The 16,378-nt window shown below is 32.5% G+C and overlaps 1 protein-coding gene across 1 annotated transcript in view; it reads left to right on the top strand.

Moving 5' to 3' along the window:
- Positions 1-16,378, top strand: part of LOC145186595 (uncharacterized) — a 191,770-nt gene that overhangs the window by 73,066 nt on the left and 102,326 nt on the right. Inside the window, exons 44-49 of the mRNA XM_090094555.1 lie at positions 2,639-3,199; positions 5,420-5,533; positions 6,563-7,183; positions 14,901-14,945; positions 15,055-15,248; positions 16,136-16,352. Coding sequence (XP_089950681.1) covers positions 2,639-3,199; positions 5,420-5,533; positions 6,563-7,183; positions 14,901-14,945; positions 15,055-15,248; positions 16,136-16,352 — 1,752 coding nt within the window. The remainder of the gene's footprint in view (positions 1-2,638; positions 3,200-5,419; positions 5,534-6,562; positions 7,184-14,900; positions 14,946-15,054; positions 15,249-16,135; positions 16,353-16,378) is intronic.

Below are 16,378 nucleotides of genomic sequence, written 5' to 3' on the forward strand. Positions count from 1 at the left end.
CACGTATTTTCCAGAATATGACGGTGACAGCACATGCTTCTTTTCATCATCTGGATTAGAAGATTTTTACTTGTCGTCATGGAACGGCTCAAATTTAACTTCCTTCAACAACAAATCCACTGGACTTTTGTATCAATCCACTTCATCCATCGGTTCCACCACCACCATCTCTTTTTACAGAAATTTTGGAGAAGCAGATTCTATGCCTACTGTCGCAGCTGGTAGAAGACTCGTTGTCACGCTCAACTCTGGTGATGCTCAAGTTGGTCAATCCGGAAGCTTTTACCTTCTTCTAGGACAAGTCTATTATTACGCTTAAAAAATCACTAGTGATTTCCATTGATCCGAAGGATCTAATATACAGTGAAAAAAAACTTTTTTAAAATGACTTAAATAAATTTCTTTTCATATAAAAAAATAACAATGAGTATTACAGAACAAGAAGAATTTGAGGAATTCCTTTACAGCGAACTACCGGAAATAAACACTTTTGATCCAGAATTACACAGATTGGCCATACAATTCCACGATGATAATCACAAAAAAAGAATTGATGAAAATTATATTAATAAAATTAAAAAATTAAATACCTTACCCATTCATACCAATACTAAACTCTTACTACGACATGGATTTGAAGAACAACGACAAAAACAACATGCACAAAGAATTAGAGAAACGCGAAGAGAAAAATATAAACATCTTTTTCCATACTTGAACTACTACAAAGAATAAGTCATTCACACCCTTTTTCATAATGTCATCTCATTATGAAAATGCGCAAAAATGCCAATGAGCTTGCGCAAAAATGCCAATGAGCTTGAACCTGATATGACATTTTTTCTATAGAAAATGACAATGAGCCTGCGCAAAAATGCCAATGAGCTTGAACCCGCTTTTTATAGTAGTACCGTTATTTTTGCAGTGATCATTTCCGACAAATTGCTCAATTTCGTTTCCAACGGAACCAGCATGAACGTTGTTTATTAGGTTTGAAATACCGTCATGAGATTCTTAACAAAAATGATTTAAATAAATTTTTTTCTTTTTAAAAATAAAACATGAGATATACAAAAAATTATCTGAAAAATTTGCTTATGGAAAATGGAATCACATTAACCTCAAACAAATTGTTGTCTTTGATGATGATTGCGATTGATAATAATCTAATAAGTAAAGATTCGCTTTTGAAAGGTGTAAAAGAGCACAGGTCAGTGGGTCGACGAAAAAAAGAAATAAAAATGAAAAATGAGAAAACGGAAAAAAAACCGATCGATCCAAAATACGAGAGACTTGGTTCAATTCGAAATAAACCTGTGTCTGTGAAAACAACCAATATGGAAACCGGGGAAGTGACTGAATACAAATCCCTTTACAAAGCAATGAAAAAGACAGGGCATGGATGGAGATTTCTGGAACGTCGAAATGGAAAAGTGGAAGATGGAATAAAGATTAAAATTTTAAATTCGGAAAAACAAGAAAGAAAAAGTCCGTGAGAAATGTAAAAAAAATTTTTTCAATTCTTTTTTCAGAGAATTGAAAAGAAATAAAAAATATTAGAAAAATGATTTTGAGTTAAATAAATTTCTTGCTATAATAAAAATGGAAAACAAAACGTTGAAAGAATTAAAAGAAATTGCTAAAGAGCAAAAAATAAGAGGATATTCTAAAATAAGAAAGGCTGATCTTGTAAGAGTCTTGCAACCTCCTAGAGTTGTGGTAAAACCTCCTATTGCTCCCAAACCAGCAATCATTCCACCAAAACCTGTGGTAAAACCTCCTATTGCTCCGAAACCAATTCATTTGCAAAAACACATCCTTGATGAACCGGTTTTAGATTTAACACCTGTCATAACACCAAAACCAGTCATTCCACCGAGACCTTCATTTATTTCAAGTCTGACGGCAACTGCAAAAAGTGTAGCGTCGTATGTTAAAACTAAGTTTAATGATATTAAAGAATGGATAGAACCCTACGTTCCTGAAGTAGTCAAGGAGAATGTAAGTGAATCAGTGGAACAAATCGATAAAAAGATAAAGTCTATCAAATCACTTGTATTAAAAACAGTGTATAAACAGCCCGTGTCAAAGCCTTATAAAATAAAATTCAAGTTGACTGAACACGCGTTGGGTAGTACTGTTAGGTTATGTTCTTACGAGCCTTCTTCTCAATATCAAGACATTGCATCCTTTTTTAATTTGGTAAGAGAGTCTGCCATTCAAACCATGGAAGGAGAAAGGAATACAAAGGTAAGAATTATTTTAACGTGCGAAATGAAATCTGTAAGCATCATGACTGGTGAAGAAGTGACTCGGGAAGCAAGCTTTTCATCCAGCTCGGAAATTATTCGAGCAGCTACAGTTGTAAGAGAACTCATGGGTGAGATGGAAGAAAAAGTCTTGGAAAGTAGTGTCAAATACAATGCTTTAGGTTCTAATAGCACCATATCTAAGATTTTAAGAATAGATATAAACTTTATCGATTATACACCTCTCAGCGGTGGATCCTACATTGAGCTGACTGACGATCTAAAAGACAAAAAAGCAATCATCAACATGAAAAACAACGACAATCAATGCTTTAAATGGTCAGTTACCAGAGCGTTGAATCTGAAAAAGTTTGAAAAAAATAATCCAGACATTAGCATCAACGTTTTTGAGTATGAAAATAAAAAACCCAACCCTTTGAAAGTATCTGACTTTCTCGATCGAAAGCATAATGTTGATTTGCTGTATATTAAAAACGAAGACACAGAACATTACTGTCTCATTAATAGTTTCAGTCGATTTGCCGGCTCCTCAGTATCAAAAGGTAAAAGAAAACAACATTTTTGCAGAAGGTGTCTTCAATGTTATGATCAAGAAGAAAAGCTTCAAAAACATCGAGAAGATTGTTATAAAAACGCACCAATGAGAATTGAACTTCCTAAAAAGGGTGCAACTCTTCAGTTTAAAGGCATCGGAAAGTCAATGAGGGTTCCATTTATCGTATATGCTGACTTTGAAAGCTTTATCAGGCCTATTGATGACAACACTGAATATAATAATAAAGAGTCTTACACAAAAAAGTTTCAAAGACACATTCCAAGTTCCTTTTCCTATTACATCAAATGTTTTGATGAAACCGTTTATGATGCTGAACCATCCATTTCCGAATCGTCAAACGAGAACCAAGACGTGGCTCAATTTTTTGTCGAAAGTTTGGAAAAAGAAATAAAAGAAATTTTTGGAAAAATCTAGAAAAAAAAGATGGTTTTGACAAAAGAGGACGAAAATAATTTCAAATCCGCAACAGTTTGCCACATTTGCAATAAAAATCTCAAAGACGACAAAGTACGCGATCACTGTCATTTTACTGGAAAATATCGAGGAGCGGCTCACGAAGATTGCAATAAAAAATTTCAAATTCCAAAATTCATCCCGGTCGTTTTTCATAACTTGTCTGGATACGACGCTCATTTGTTCATCAAGAAATTAGGTGGAAAGATCACTTGTATACCCAACAATGAAGAAAAATATATCAGTTTCTCGAAAAAAATCAAAGTGGGAGAGTACATTGGAAAAGATGGAAAACCAAAAAACAAAAAAATTGAATTGAGGTTCATCGACAGCTTTAAATTCCTTTCCTTCAGTTTGGATACTTTGTCTAAAAATTTAAAGCAAGAGCAGTTTAAAAGTCTTGCATTACATTTTGAAGGTGAAAAATTTAATTTGCTTTGTAAAAAAGGCGTATACCCTTACGATTGGGTGGACGGATTCGATAAATTTCAAGAAACGCAATTACCGCCAAAAGAAGCGTTTTTCTCAAAACTTAGACACGAGAGAATAAGCGATGAAGAATACGCGCATGCGCAAAAGGTTTGGAACACGTTTCAATGCAAAACGTTCAGAGATTATCACGATTTGTACAACGTGTCGGATGTGTTGATACTGGCAGATGTCTTTGAAACTTTTAGAGACACTTGTATGAAACATTACAGTCTTGATCCTGCTTGGTATTACACCTCCCCTGGTTTGGCTTGGGATGCTATGCTAAAGAAAACTGAAGTTGTAATAGAGCTTATAACCGATATTGATATGCTCAACATGATTCGAAAAGGAATACGCGGTGGAATCTGCATGATCTCCAATCGACATGGAACTGCTAACAACAAATACATGAGTGATGATTATAAACCTTCAGAACCTTCGAAATTCCTTCAATATTTAGACGCCAATAATCTTTATGGATATGCTATGAGCAAACCTCTTCCAGTTAGAGGATTTAGATGGATGACTGAGGATGAACTTTTAAATTGGAAATCCATGCCTTGCATTCTCGAAGTTGATTTAGATTATCCTGAAGGTCTTCACGATTTACACAATGATTATCCTTTAGCTCCTGAAAGAATGCTCGTTGGAAAAGTGGAAAAGTTAGTTCCCAATTTAAACAACAAAGAAAAATATGTCATTCACCGAGAAAACCTAAAACTCTATGAACGAATGGGGTTGATCACTACTAAAATTCATCGAGGTATCACCTTTGAAGAAGAACCTTTCATTAAAAAGTATATTGATCTCAACACCGATAAGAGAAAAGAAGCTACAAATGAATCTGATAAAGAATTTTTCAAACTCATGAACAACTCTGTCTTTGGGAAAACCATGGAGAATATTCTAAAACGCGTTGATGTTAGACTCATTACCACGAGAAAAGAAGCTATAAAATTATCTAAAAAAACTAAATATAAAAGAAACACCATTTTTGATGAAAACTTAATCGCGGTTCACATGGAAAAGACATTTGTTTTTTACGACAAACCTGTTTTCTTGGGAATGAGCATCCTAGACATCAGCAAAACACTCATGTATGAACATCACTACGACTACATGAAACCTAAATACGGAGATAAGCTGAAATTACTCATGACTGATACTGACTCGCTCTTTTATGAAATAGAAACGGAAGACTTTTACAAAGACATTGCTGATGACGTTGAAAGCAAGTTTGACACGAGCGACTTTCCTAAAGATCATCCTGCCGTTCAAAACTTTGCATTTGACGTTGGGTTTAAAAATAAAAAGGTTATCGGTAAGTTTAAGGATGAAACAGGTGGTAAGCAAATTAAAGAGTTTGTTGGGCTTCGTCCTAAGCTCTACTCTTATGAGGTCTTTAATGAAAAAAAAGAACACAAAAAATGCAAAGGAATTCAGAAATGTGTAGTTGAAAAGCACATCACTCATCAAGATTATAAAGAATGCTTAATGACTAAAGAAGAACAGCTCAGAAAAATGAATGTCTTACGATCTCATCATCACGATGTCTACACCGAAGAAATCAACAAAGTCGCACTCAGCTCTAACGACGACAAAAAGATCATTTTGGAAGATGGAATACACACGTTGGCTTATGGTCACTACAAATTAAAAAAATCGGCAGAGGCAGAGGCAGAGGAAGAACACGGTGCAGAGGAAGAACCAGAACCAAAGACAGAGGTAAAAAGGTTGATCGCAGAGTGCAGAAAGATAATCGAGGAAAACAAAGAAATTTCAGGTAAGTCAAAAAGGTTGATCGAAGAGTGCAGAGGGGTAATCGCGGAGACAAAAAGGTAAGTGATAAAGGTGAGGAGAAACAAATTTAAAAAAATTCGAAGAATTTTTCAAGGATCTGAAAGATCTAAAAAAAAATAACAAAATAAAAAAATGAGAAACAAAAAAATAAATGTGGAGGGAATTGTTTTACCAAACGAGGCTTTATCCACTATTCAGTTGATGGAAGCAGCAAAAAAACTAAAAATAAAAAACTTTCGAGATGTTTTTGTCAGAGACGCGTTACCAAAAAAGCCAAGAAAAAAAGAATGTGGAATTGTCAACACGGGGGATTCGAGCACAGATGGATTTCATTGGGTGTGTTGGTTCAAAGACGGAGACGAAAAGTTCAGCTTTGACTCTTACGCTCAGCCACCTCTCGTCGAGCTCGTTGACTATTTGAAAAGCCCTGTCTTTTACAACAGTGAAAGGGTTCAATTTGGAAACACGTCTTATTGTGGACACTTGTGTCTTTACGTCTTGAAAAAATGCGAAGAGGGAGACAGCTTTCAAGACGTTGTCAACACCCTTTGGTGATTTTTTAAAAGTTTCACCCATTTAAAAAATTTTTTCCCATTAAAAAATGATTGACAAATTCAACAGAAGCGAATTCAGTGTTTATTTTGATAATCTTGCATCAGACTCAACCAGCAACGTTTATATTAAAACGGACGGATCGAGCACCATCACTGCAGATTTGGATTACAACTCTCATAAAATCATCAACCTGGGTGAACCTACCAACGCACACGATGCCGCCACAAAATATTACGTGGACAATCACGTGACAGGTGGTACTGGAACTGTAGTTGGAACTGCAGATTTGGATTTGAACTTTCACAAGGCAATCAATTTGAACGAACCGACCAATTTGCATGACACCGCCACAAAAAATTACGTCGACGTCAGCTCGAGTCAGTGTGTTAAACAAACGGATCCAGTACGATCACTGGAATCATCGACATGAACTCACACAAGTTGATCAACGTTTCAGATCCTACCAATTTAAAAGACGCAGCGACAAAAGGGTATGTAGACACCAAAGTCTCTTACAACACTATTTCATACACCGACATTAACATGACGTCGCACAAATTAACTAATTTAGCTGAACCTACATCAGCTTCAGATTCGGCTACTAAAAATTACGTAGACACGCATGCGTCAGGTGGAACGACTGTTGGAAATGCAGATTTGGATTTGAACTCTCACAAATTGATCAACGTGCTCGATCCAACCAACGCGCAAGATGGATCGACAAAAAATTACGTGGACTTGCTGTTGCAAAAATCGAGTTTGACCAGTGTCGTTCCAGGATCCAGTTTTACCAGTTTAGGGTTTAAGTCTCAGACGGTTGCGGCGCTAACCACTTCTCCTGTGTTTGCGTTTTCTGGAAAATCTGGTGTGCTGAGAAGATTGTGGCTGGCTTTATACAGCACCTCTGGTACGAATATTCCAGGTCAAGTTTTTATTCGAATCTTTACAGATGGAGAAATCAATGTAGGGAATTATGCAGAAACCACGGAAGGAATCGGCGTGGATCAAACAGGACTTGCCACTGATTTGCTTTTTTCTCCTTTAGGAGGAGCTTTTTACGCCAACTCTTTGAAGGGATGCAACATGTTTAACACCACTTCCTTGGGAGGATATTTCACGTTGGACATGCCTTTCAGAAACGACGTCTCCATTCAACTCGTCAACAGAAATGCTACTGCCATCACGTATTGGATTCAACCGTTCATTTCCACACTTGCTTCCATTCCTGCAACCATCCCTCTTTTCAAGCTGTACTGCAGAACGTTTCGATATTTGAATACCACTTATGGCAGCGAATACGTTTTGATGAACACCAACGGAAAAGGAAATGGTGTGTCGTTGAAATACATCAGGATGCACATCATTGGAGCTTCTGGAAACTGGTGGGAATCAAGAGTCCGAATGTACGATGGGAATTTACCTCCAGGTAACGGCACTGTTCTCACTCCTTGGACACCGTACAACACCAACAATTACACGTATTTTCCAGGATATGACGGTGACAGTACATGCTTCTTTTCCTCTTCAGGACTGGAAGATTTTTACTTATCCTCATGGAACGGATCAAATGTGACTTCATTCAACAACAAATCGACTGGACTGTTGTATCAATCCACTTCATCCATCGGATCCACATCTACCATTTCTTTTTACGGAAATTTCGGAGAAGCAGATTCTATGCCTACTGTCGCAGCTGGTAGAAGACTCGTTGTCACGCTCAACTCTGGTGATGCTCAAGTCGGTCAATCTGGAAGCTTTTACCTTCTTCTAGGACAAGTCTATTATTACGCTTAAAAAATCGAAGATTTCCCATGAATCCGCAAACGGATTTAAAAATTCGAAGAATTTCCATTGATCCAAATGATCTAATGTACAGATGAAAGAAAATTTTGAAAATGACTTAAATAAATTTCTTGCTATAATAAAAAGATGGAGAGGAAGTATGTGATTGAATTTGATACCATGGGTCGTGCGCATCTGTTTGATGAAGAAAAAGAAATTCATGCGGCTGGATGCGAATTTACTGCACATGACGAGTGGGGAAGAAAGTATACGATTAGATTTGATGAAATGGGTCAAGCACATGTATACAACTCAATAAGCGAAATTTTTGCCAATTATCTTGTTTCATAAGCTTTTAATTCTCCCGCGAAGAGAAAAATATAAACACCTTTTTCCATACTTGAACTACTACAAAGAATAAATTAGGACATTCACAACCTTTTTTCATAATGTCATCTCATTATGAAAATGCGCAAAAATGGAAATGAGCCAGAACCTGATATGCCATTTTTTCTATAGAAAATGGAAATGAGCCAGAACCCGCATTTTATAGTAGTAACGCAGCCCTGTGTAATGTAAGCGAAATGAAAATTTAGCATTGACTACAACGGTGCTAGCTTCTATTTCAGAGATGTAAGTGAATATTGTGACATAATACTCCTTTATCTAGATTCCTCTGTCACACTTCGGGGTGTGACAAAAACAACTGAAATTTCTTTTTATTTTATTTTTTATTAGAAATAAAATTTGTTATCTAATACTTTTACCCGTGATTGATAACAAAAATTTCCATATATGTGCTTCATGTACTACATGTAATTTTTCACAATATATTCTTTATGTTATTTGTAATTTTTAACCATATATGCGAGTTATCGTCAAATATGTAATGAGGCACATTACATGTAAACGTGAAGAAAGGAAAACCTGTAAATGTGAAGAAACCTGTAAACGTGAAGAAAGCTGTAAACGTGAAGAAAGGAAAATCGAGGACATTTAAAAAAGGTCTCCGTCATTCCATAGCGTTGCACTAAAAATGATTAACCTTCAATAAATACTTAATATTTGAAATTTTTAAATTCAACCACATCAAAGTCGTCTCTCATTTTTTATTATGTGAAACTCAATAAACTATAGTTGCATTATTTATTACGATGAATGGCATAGGCTTTTAGCAGTGATCTTTAACAAAACTAAACATTAAAATCCAGCAATGTAAAAGAATCAAAGAATAAGTTGGTGTTTAAAAATCTAAAAAATGAAAATTTGATTTCTTTAATCGTGTATTTCAATAAGAGTACACTTTATGTTTTTATATTGTCGTCAAGTTTTAATTCACATTAATATTATCTTAATTTCTTTTTCTTTATTTAAATATCTTCCCTATAACATGATTTTAAACTACAATCATATTTCTAAAAAGGACTTAGGGTTAAAAGGTTGCAGAGTTAGATCCTACCACCATCTTGTCGGTATAAAAATTCTCGGTGGTTCTTTAGTATCTTCCTTAGTATCTTCCTTATTATCTTTCTTAGTATCTTCCTTCTTTTTTCAAATTTCTTTTAGAACCATTTGACAAATATTTCTTTCAAGCCCAATTTTTAGGTTTCATTAAAAGTTTGCTAAGGAAAAAAATTCAAAATCAATTATTTCTAATATAATCAATGATAAAAATAGCGAAAAACGCTTAAAAATGTTCAATATCTCATTTACGTATAGTTGACAAAATATCTCATTTATGTATTGTTCACAAAATTTACCTTACATTTAAGCATACTCCCATGCTCATACATAATCTAATGTATTCTAAAGTACATTTTGTTCTTTTTAAAAAACCAATCGACTTAGTTAACAAAATTAAGAACGTTAAAACTATAATTTTTGATACACTTTTATGATTACATACATGTTATAACTACATTTAAGTTTCCCGCTGTGAAGAAGAGAGTTATATAAAATCAAATTGATGCTAGTGCTGTGTTCTTCATAATAGATCATATCTTCAAGTTACTATCTTTAGATCTTTATTTTATCATTTCTACGCATTACTTAAGCTATTTGTTGAGATTTCTTGGATTTCTAGATTTCTGAACAGGGGAGTTAAGCAAATAAATTTTTTTAATGTTCTCTACAAGGACAAGTGAATCCTATTTGAACGCATGGCCTCCTCTGTTTTTAAAAAGTAACAACTTTTCTTAACTTTCTTTTCTCTTCTAAACCTGTCTTTCAGTCTCTAACTGGTTAATGATTTCTCTCATAAAAATATTTTGATTTACCCCTATATTTACAAAATCTAAGGCAAACTAAATCTACTTAGGGAATCTTTCTTAGATGATATCAAAAAGTACCTCTATTGAACAATTACTCTAACCCTTAGACTTGCAGGCTGATATATCTACGTAGCTGACATAAAATTGCAATTGTAACTAATATTTTAAAAACTAAGCTGCTGGAAAATTAAATTACAAACTGATCATCCTCACGTGATTAGTTTTCCCATCCCGTTCCCGTAGCTAAACGGATGAGTGGAAACTGACCCTTATAATGGCAATAAAGATTTAACACGAGGTTTTTTTACTGGGGAGCAAAAAAAAAAAACGCAGTAAAAAAAACTCATACTACACCGGTGTAAATTTTTTTTTCCCAAAAATTATTTCCAAATCTCTTGTTAGACTTTTGATCGGAACTTTTCAAACCTACAAACGTTTTCTATTAACTTTAAAAGTATTGTTTTTTGTTTTTACCAATTTAATATTACCCGTCTTACTATTTTGTTATTAAGAGGGGAGGAAGTAATTAGGATGAGTGCGAAGCAGAGACTTCGGTAGATAGTGAAGAGATACATCTTTAATGTTTTCTCGAGAAGCAATAGTAGAGAAATATACAAATAACTCCCCTAAATGACTGAACTTGTTTTTTTTTAACAGCAGCAACTCCACTCTCAAGTCAGGAAAGTTAGGAAAATGATTAGTTTTGTTATAACAATTTAAAGATGAATCATCATAACATTTCTGAGTTATTATTTAATCTTAAATTGTAAACCTCGAAAGAAAAAAAGAAAAGTAAAAAAATTATTAAATAAGTGACACTTTTGACTTTCACGCGAGTATATACAATAAAAAAGATATAGTATATATACAAATCAGTAAAAGATAAAACAAAAATGCAACAGCTTTATTGCTAGTTTTAAAATTTAAAAATAACCGAATAATATGTTAACATTAAACTTTGAAGTGTACAATCCGACATACGCCATTGATTACTAAAAATTTAATTTAATAATGACCGAATTAAACGTAGATCTTTAAAGAATACAAAATATTCCAACAAACAAGAACTTGGAGGCTCATTTGATAGAAAAACTGAGAAAGTTTCTGTGTCTATAGGACACAACAACTAGCGCATGTAAGGAAACACCTTTAAAAGTTGAATCATGGAGGCATATATCTACTTTGTTAAAAGTAGAAGGTAGCTTTTTATTATGCCAAGCAAATTTTAACAAAAGCATGTCTAAATAATAAAATGTTTTTATATAACATATCCTAGTAAACATAATCTTTTTTTTTTTTTTGTGTGTGTAAGTAGAAAAAAAACTCTGACTTCAGCGTGGACAAAGTTGAGAGAAAAATTTTGTAGATGCTTGAATCGTCAAAAAAAGGCCACCATGTCTGGAACTGGTGGGGAACAATTACCATCATGTCAGTTCTTCACAAAATTAATGTTTATGAAAGATGCCATCGGGGGGTAAAGTTGACTAGTTCCAACATAAAATGAAATATTTTTGCAGCATAGCATCCAGTTGAACACAGAGCACTTGAAAATAAAGACAATTTGATTAAAGCATCAAGTTCAAGAGATAATCTGACTGGAAAATGAAACAAGTTGTAAATTCAATTGCATTACCACAGATCATCTTGTCACCAAACCATATGAAAAGAAAATGAAAATTGATCCATTACAAGTTGCTCTTAAGAAAGCTATAATGAATGATGTGGAGCAAACTGATGGAAATAAACAACAATGATCTGGATACTCTGTAAAAGTTTAGTAAGCTCTTTTCAAAATCTTTAAAAAAAGAGAAAAACAAAATAGCAAAAATAAAAGTTATCGAAATCCTCTTTAAAATGGAAATTTAATTTTCAAACAAAATATATTTTATATACTGAGATATTAGTTATTTTTGACATTCAATATACATTTAAGGTAAACAATAAAACACTTCAAAAATAAAAACAAAAAAAATAACTAAAAAAAGTAAATAGGTGTGTGTGGGGGTGTGTATTTATATATATATACACACACACACACACACACACACACACACACACACACCTACACACACACACACATTAATTTTATATATATATATACACACATATATAATTTTATATATATATATATATATATATATATATATATATATATATATATATATATATATATATATATATATATATATATATATATATATATATATATATATATATATAAGTATATATGTGTGTGTATGTGTGTGTGTGTGTGTGTGTATTTATACACACACATGTATATTTTTTTTAGTCATACACACACGCATGTATAAAAAGGTAAAGGAACTTCATCTTTGATCAAATGTATTTTGAGTACAAGTAACCATATCATTATTGCCATGGAACCTGTCCTAAAGTCTCAAAATAATTCGCTCACTATTTTTGCATCACAAGTATAATTGTTTTAGACAAATTGTTCTTGTAAAAGTGTTATTTTTGCATCACGAGTATAATTATTTGAGACAAATTGTTCTTGTAAAAGTGTTATTTCTAGGTAATCCGAAACATTACTTTGCCGTTCTTCAGCTTGCAAACCAGGGGATGTATTGTAATCAACAAATTTTGAAGGGCAATATTGACTTAATGGTTCAAACTGACAACCATGCATAAGGTAGTTATGCAGAGCAGTTGAAGCTTTAGTCACGTTAGTTACAACTTTTTCGTTGTAATAATTGGTTTGCGAAAAAGTTTTGCATCTTGCTGCCAAAATACCAAAAACATTTTCTATTGTTCTGCGTGCCACGTGACAATCTGTAATTATATATTCTTTCCTTCAAAGGTAATATTTCTTTAGGGTGTGGCTTCATTAAATAATTTTTGAGAGGAAATGGTTTGTCTCCAATTATAACATATGGCAGCTTTATGCTTGAACCTATTGGTTCATAAGGTTTTGGGATATGTAATAACTTTGATTCGAAGCAATTCTCATTTTACTATTTCACCACCATCACTGTTTCTACCAGTATCACCAATGTCAACAAGTGTAAATTCATAGTTTACATCACAAACAGCCATCAAAACAATAGAGTGAGGTTTTTTTTAATTCAAGTAGAACGAGCCGGATCTTGAAGGGGGCTTGCATACAATTTTTTCCATCTATACTAAAGCCCCTATGCAATTGGAGAAGTTCCATTTCTTCTCGAACTTGTTTGCTACAAATCTCCATTCATTTTCGCTTTTTGGATTGCTAATATATTCCTTAGCCAGCAAAATAGTCATATAACAATAGAAGTTTCGGACGCTACTCCACTACCCCCCTCCCTTCCTAATTTTACGATTGATTCTGATCGAGAATTTTATGCTGATTAAGAATCGTATAAAAACATAGGTCTCAAAACCAATGGAAAGCGCTCTAATCTGAAGTTGAGAGAACAAAAATATACAAGAATTCGCTAATATTCGTCATCTTGAGTTAACTTAACGATCTCATAAAACACTAGTACCCAACGAGAAAGGGAAATTTGGTTGAAATGTGTAACCATGCAAGCACGTGCTGATAGTGGAAAAAAATATAGAATTGTATCTAAAATTAGGCGGGTGTAATACTGAATACGAATATACTTTTTTTACGTTAAACAAACAGGTGGCAAGAACAGTTTTGCAAATTTGACAATTGAAAACCTTCTTGTTTTTGCGGGCACAAGCGTCTCTATACTATAAGCATAATGTAGATATTTTATTGACCTATGTTTGCTGTAGCGACTAGCTTTGCATATAAATCGAATACAATCTAGACTTCTTTTTGATTTATTTGAATATACATTTTATTCTTTCGAAGTTTTTTCAAGTTTTTAAGTGATATTACCAGAGAAAAATTTAGAATTAGTGCATACACTGATTTATGTCTATTAGTCTAAAATGAGCAATTTGAATTTTTCATTGTTGTTTAGCATTGCAAAAATACCAATATTAAGAGTTTAAAAGCAACAATTGCCATCATTTGGTTTGTAATAAAATTATATCCAGTTACCCAGCTAACCCTGGTGTCCTAAGTTACCCCTGCTGTCCCAAGTATACCTAGTTCAATACCAGGGCTGTCAAATTTGCTAAAGCTAAATTAAAGTTTTTGTCCTAAGTTTCCCTGCTTTTCCATGTATACTCAGTTGATAGTATGAAAATACTTTTGCAATTATGAGAAAAAAAGTCTATAGATAAAATAGAAAAAACAGTGGAAGATTTATTTCTTTAAGTTAACTTAATGAAATTAATCTTTTGCTGTTTTTTCTATTTTACCTATACTGTCAAACTTGTTGAAACTAAGTTTTACATTTTTATCCTAAATTACTCCTTTTTTGTCCCAAATATACCTAGTTGACAGAATTGTTAAGCAATATTTGATTGATAGTTATGTAAAAGTCCTGAAGGTTTTTTTTTTGATGTTATACCATTTGTAAAAGTTTTAAGTACAAAATATGAAGGAGTTGTTAAATATGATTAACTATTGAATAGCTCCTCAGGTCGCCCAAAAATTTGTTTTGTTTGCCTGGTAGATAAAGTTGAAAGTCTTTGATACACAAAGTTGCTTGTTTCTTATTCTTATTAACTTATTGTATTAATTGTGTTTTTAAAAGTTATGTCCAGATAAAAGTCTTTTACTGATGTATTTCAAGATTTTTCAAGTAAAAAATTGTCACCAAGCTTTTTTTTTGTCATTGTATTTAGAATACAATTATTTATACACTTAAAAGATCTTTTTAACTTTAGATTTTTATAATGTTAAAGATCGATGCTTTAATCAAGATTATGCCAGTAAGACAAAAAATTGAAATTATGAAAATTAACTTTATTAAACAAAAAATTTTACTTTTATTAAGAATAAATCGTTAACATTTAGAGTTGCTCTTCAATTGTTTTTTAGTCACTCCTGGATTACTGACAGAAATTTACTACAGTAACAATATATACAATGAAAGTGTAAACAGCTTTACTGATGCATTAAAGAGGTATTTAAATTCCTCACTTATACCAGATCGTTACAAAATCATTAATGCTTTTGATGTACCACAAAATGTCAGTAATGATTATTGGCAAAGAATTAGAGGTTGTCTTCTTGTAACAAGTGATGGGAATTACAGTTTTTAAGTTCATGCAATGGTTTTTGTGAGTTGTATTTAAGTAATGACACTAATCCAAAAAATAAAGTGCTGATCATCAATAAAACACAGGGATCACTTTACCCTGAACTCACAAAGTGGGTTTCTTTTTATACAACTTTTACTATATTAATGTTAATTATCAATACATTATGGCTTTATCTAATATTATAAACATAAAAAGAAAATAATACATCCTGTTAAATTCATGTTTGTGACATAGTACAAGTAATAAAAGGGGAATTAAAATAAAAAGCTTTGATTTTCTTTAACTAAACTTGTGCCTAGTGAAAGCTAGTTATTAAGAAAAATTCAATTACCTTTTTTGTAACGAAAACTTGAAATATATTTTATTTTTTCATTTAAAAAAAGGTCTTTAACTTTAAAAATAATTCCAAACAAATTTTTAAGATTATAACAGCAATTGTAAGTTCAAACATTCTTAAAAATAAAGCTAAGCGTTTATTTAAGATTACTGGATAAGTTCTCACAAGCTGGATAAATTTTCACTATCAAACTATTTAAAAGTTACTTAAACTTTAAGTGTTTTATGCAAATTGCGTTTTGGCAAAGACAGCATAAAAAAAAGAAGCTTTTTAAAGGGTAAATTCAATTGGAAATTTGTCTATATAAGGAGTTTTATACAGGAACCCCAAAGTATTAAGAAGTTGTTAAGTACTTTTGCATTGGTTTTTAAAAATATTATTTTAACAGTTTGGGTGCCAAAATAAAACCTACAATTTTATTGTTTGAATGTTTTACTAAGAGCAAGCCTACCATTTATACATAACAATAATGTTATTATTACAACAGTTATAAGTATTATTACTACTATTATTACTTTAGTTATTATTGTTACCTAAAGTAGCATTTGTTACCTTTGAACTTTTTTATGATGCTAGTCAAACTTCTATGGTTATTTTGAATAAAAATATGAAGTATTACATTGAGGCTTTTGTTGAAAATAACAGTTTTAATGAGTTATTCTATGCTGAAGTTACACTTGGAAAAACATCTTCACTAAAGCCAGTTACAACCAATATGTTAAGCGGAATTCGAATTGGTATAAATTTTTTATTAAATTTATTA

This window comes from Hydra viridissima, unplaced genomic scaffold (genome assembly GCF_058129835.1).
Source record: "Hydra viridissima isolate aposymbiotic clone 2 unplaced genomic scaffold, HvirCarnegie_v1 scaffold_8, whole genome shotgun sequence".
NCBI classification, from domain to species: Eukaryota; Metazoa; Cnidaria; class Hydrozoa; order Anthoathecata; family Hydridae; genus Hydra; species Hydra viridissima.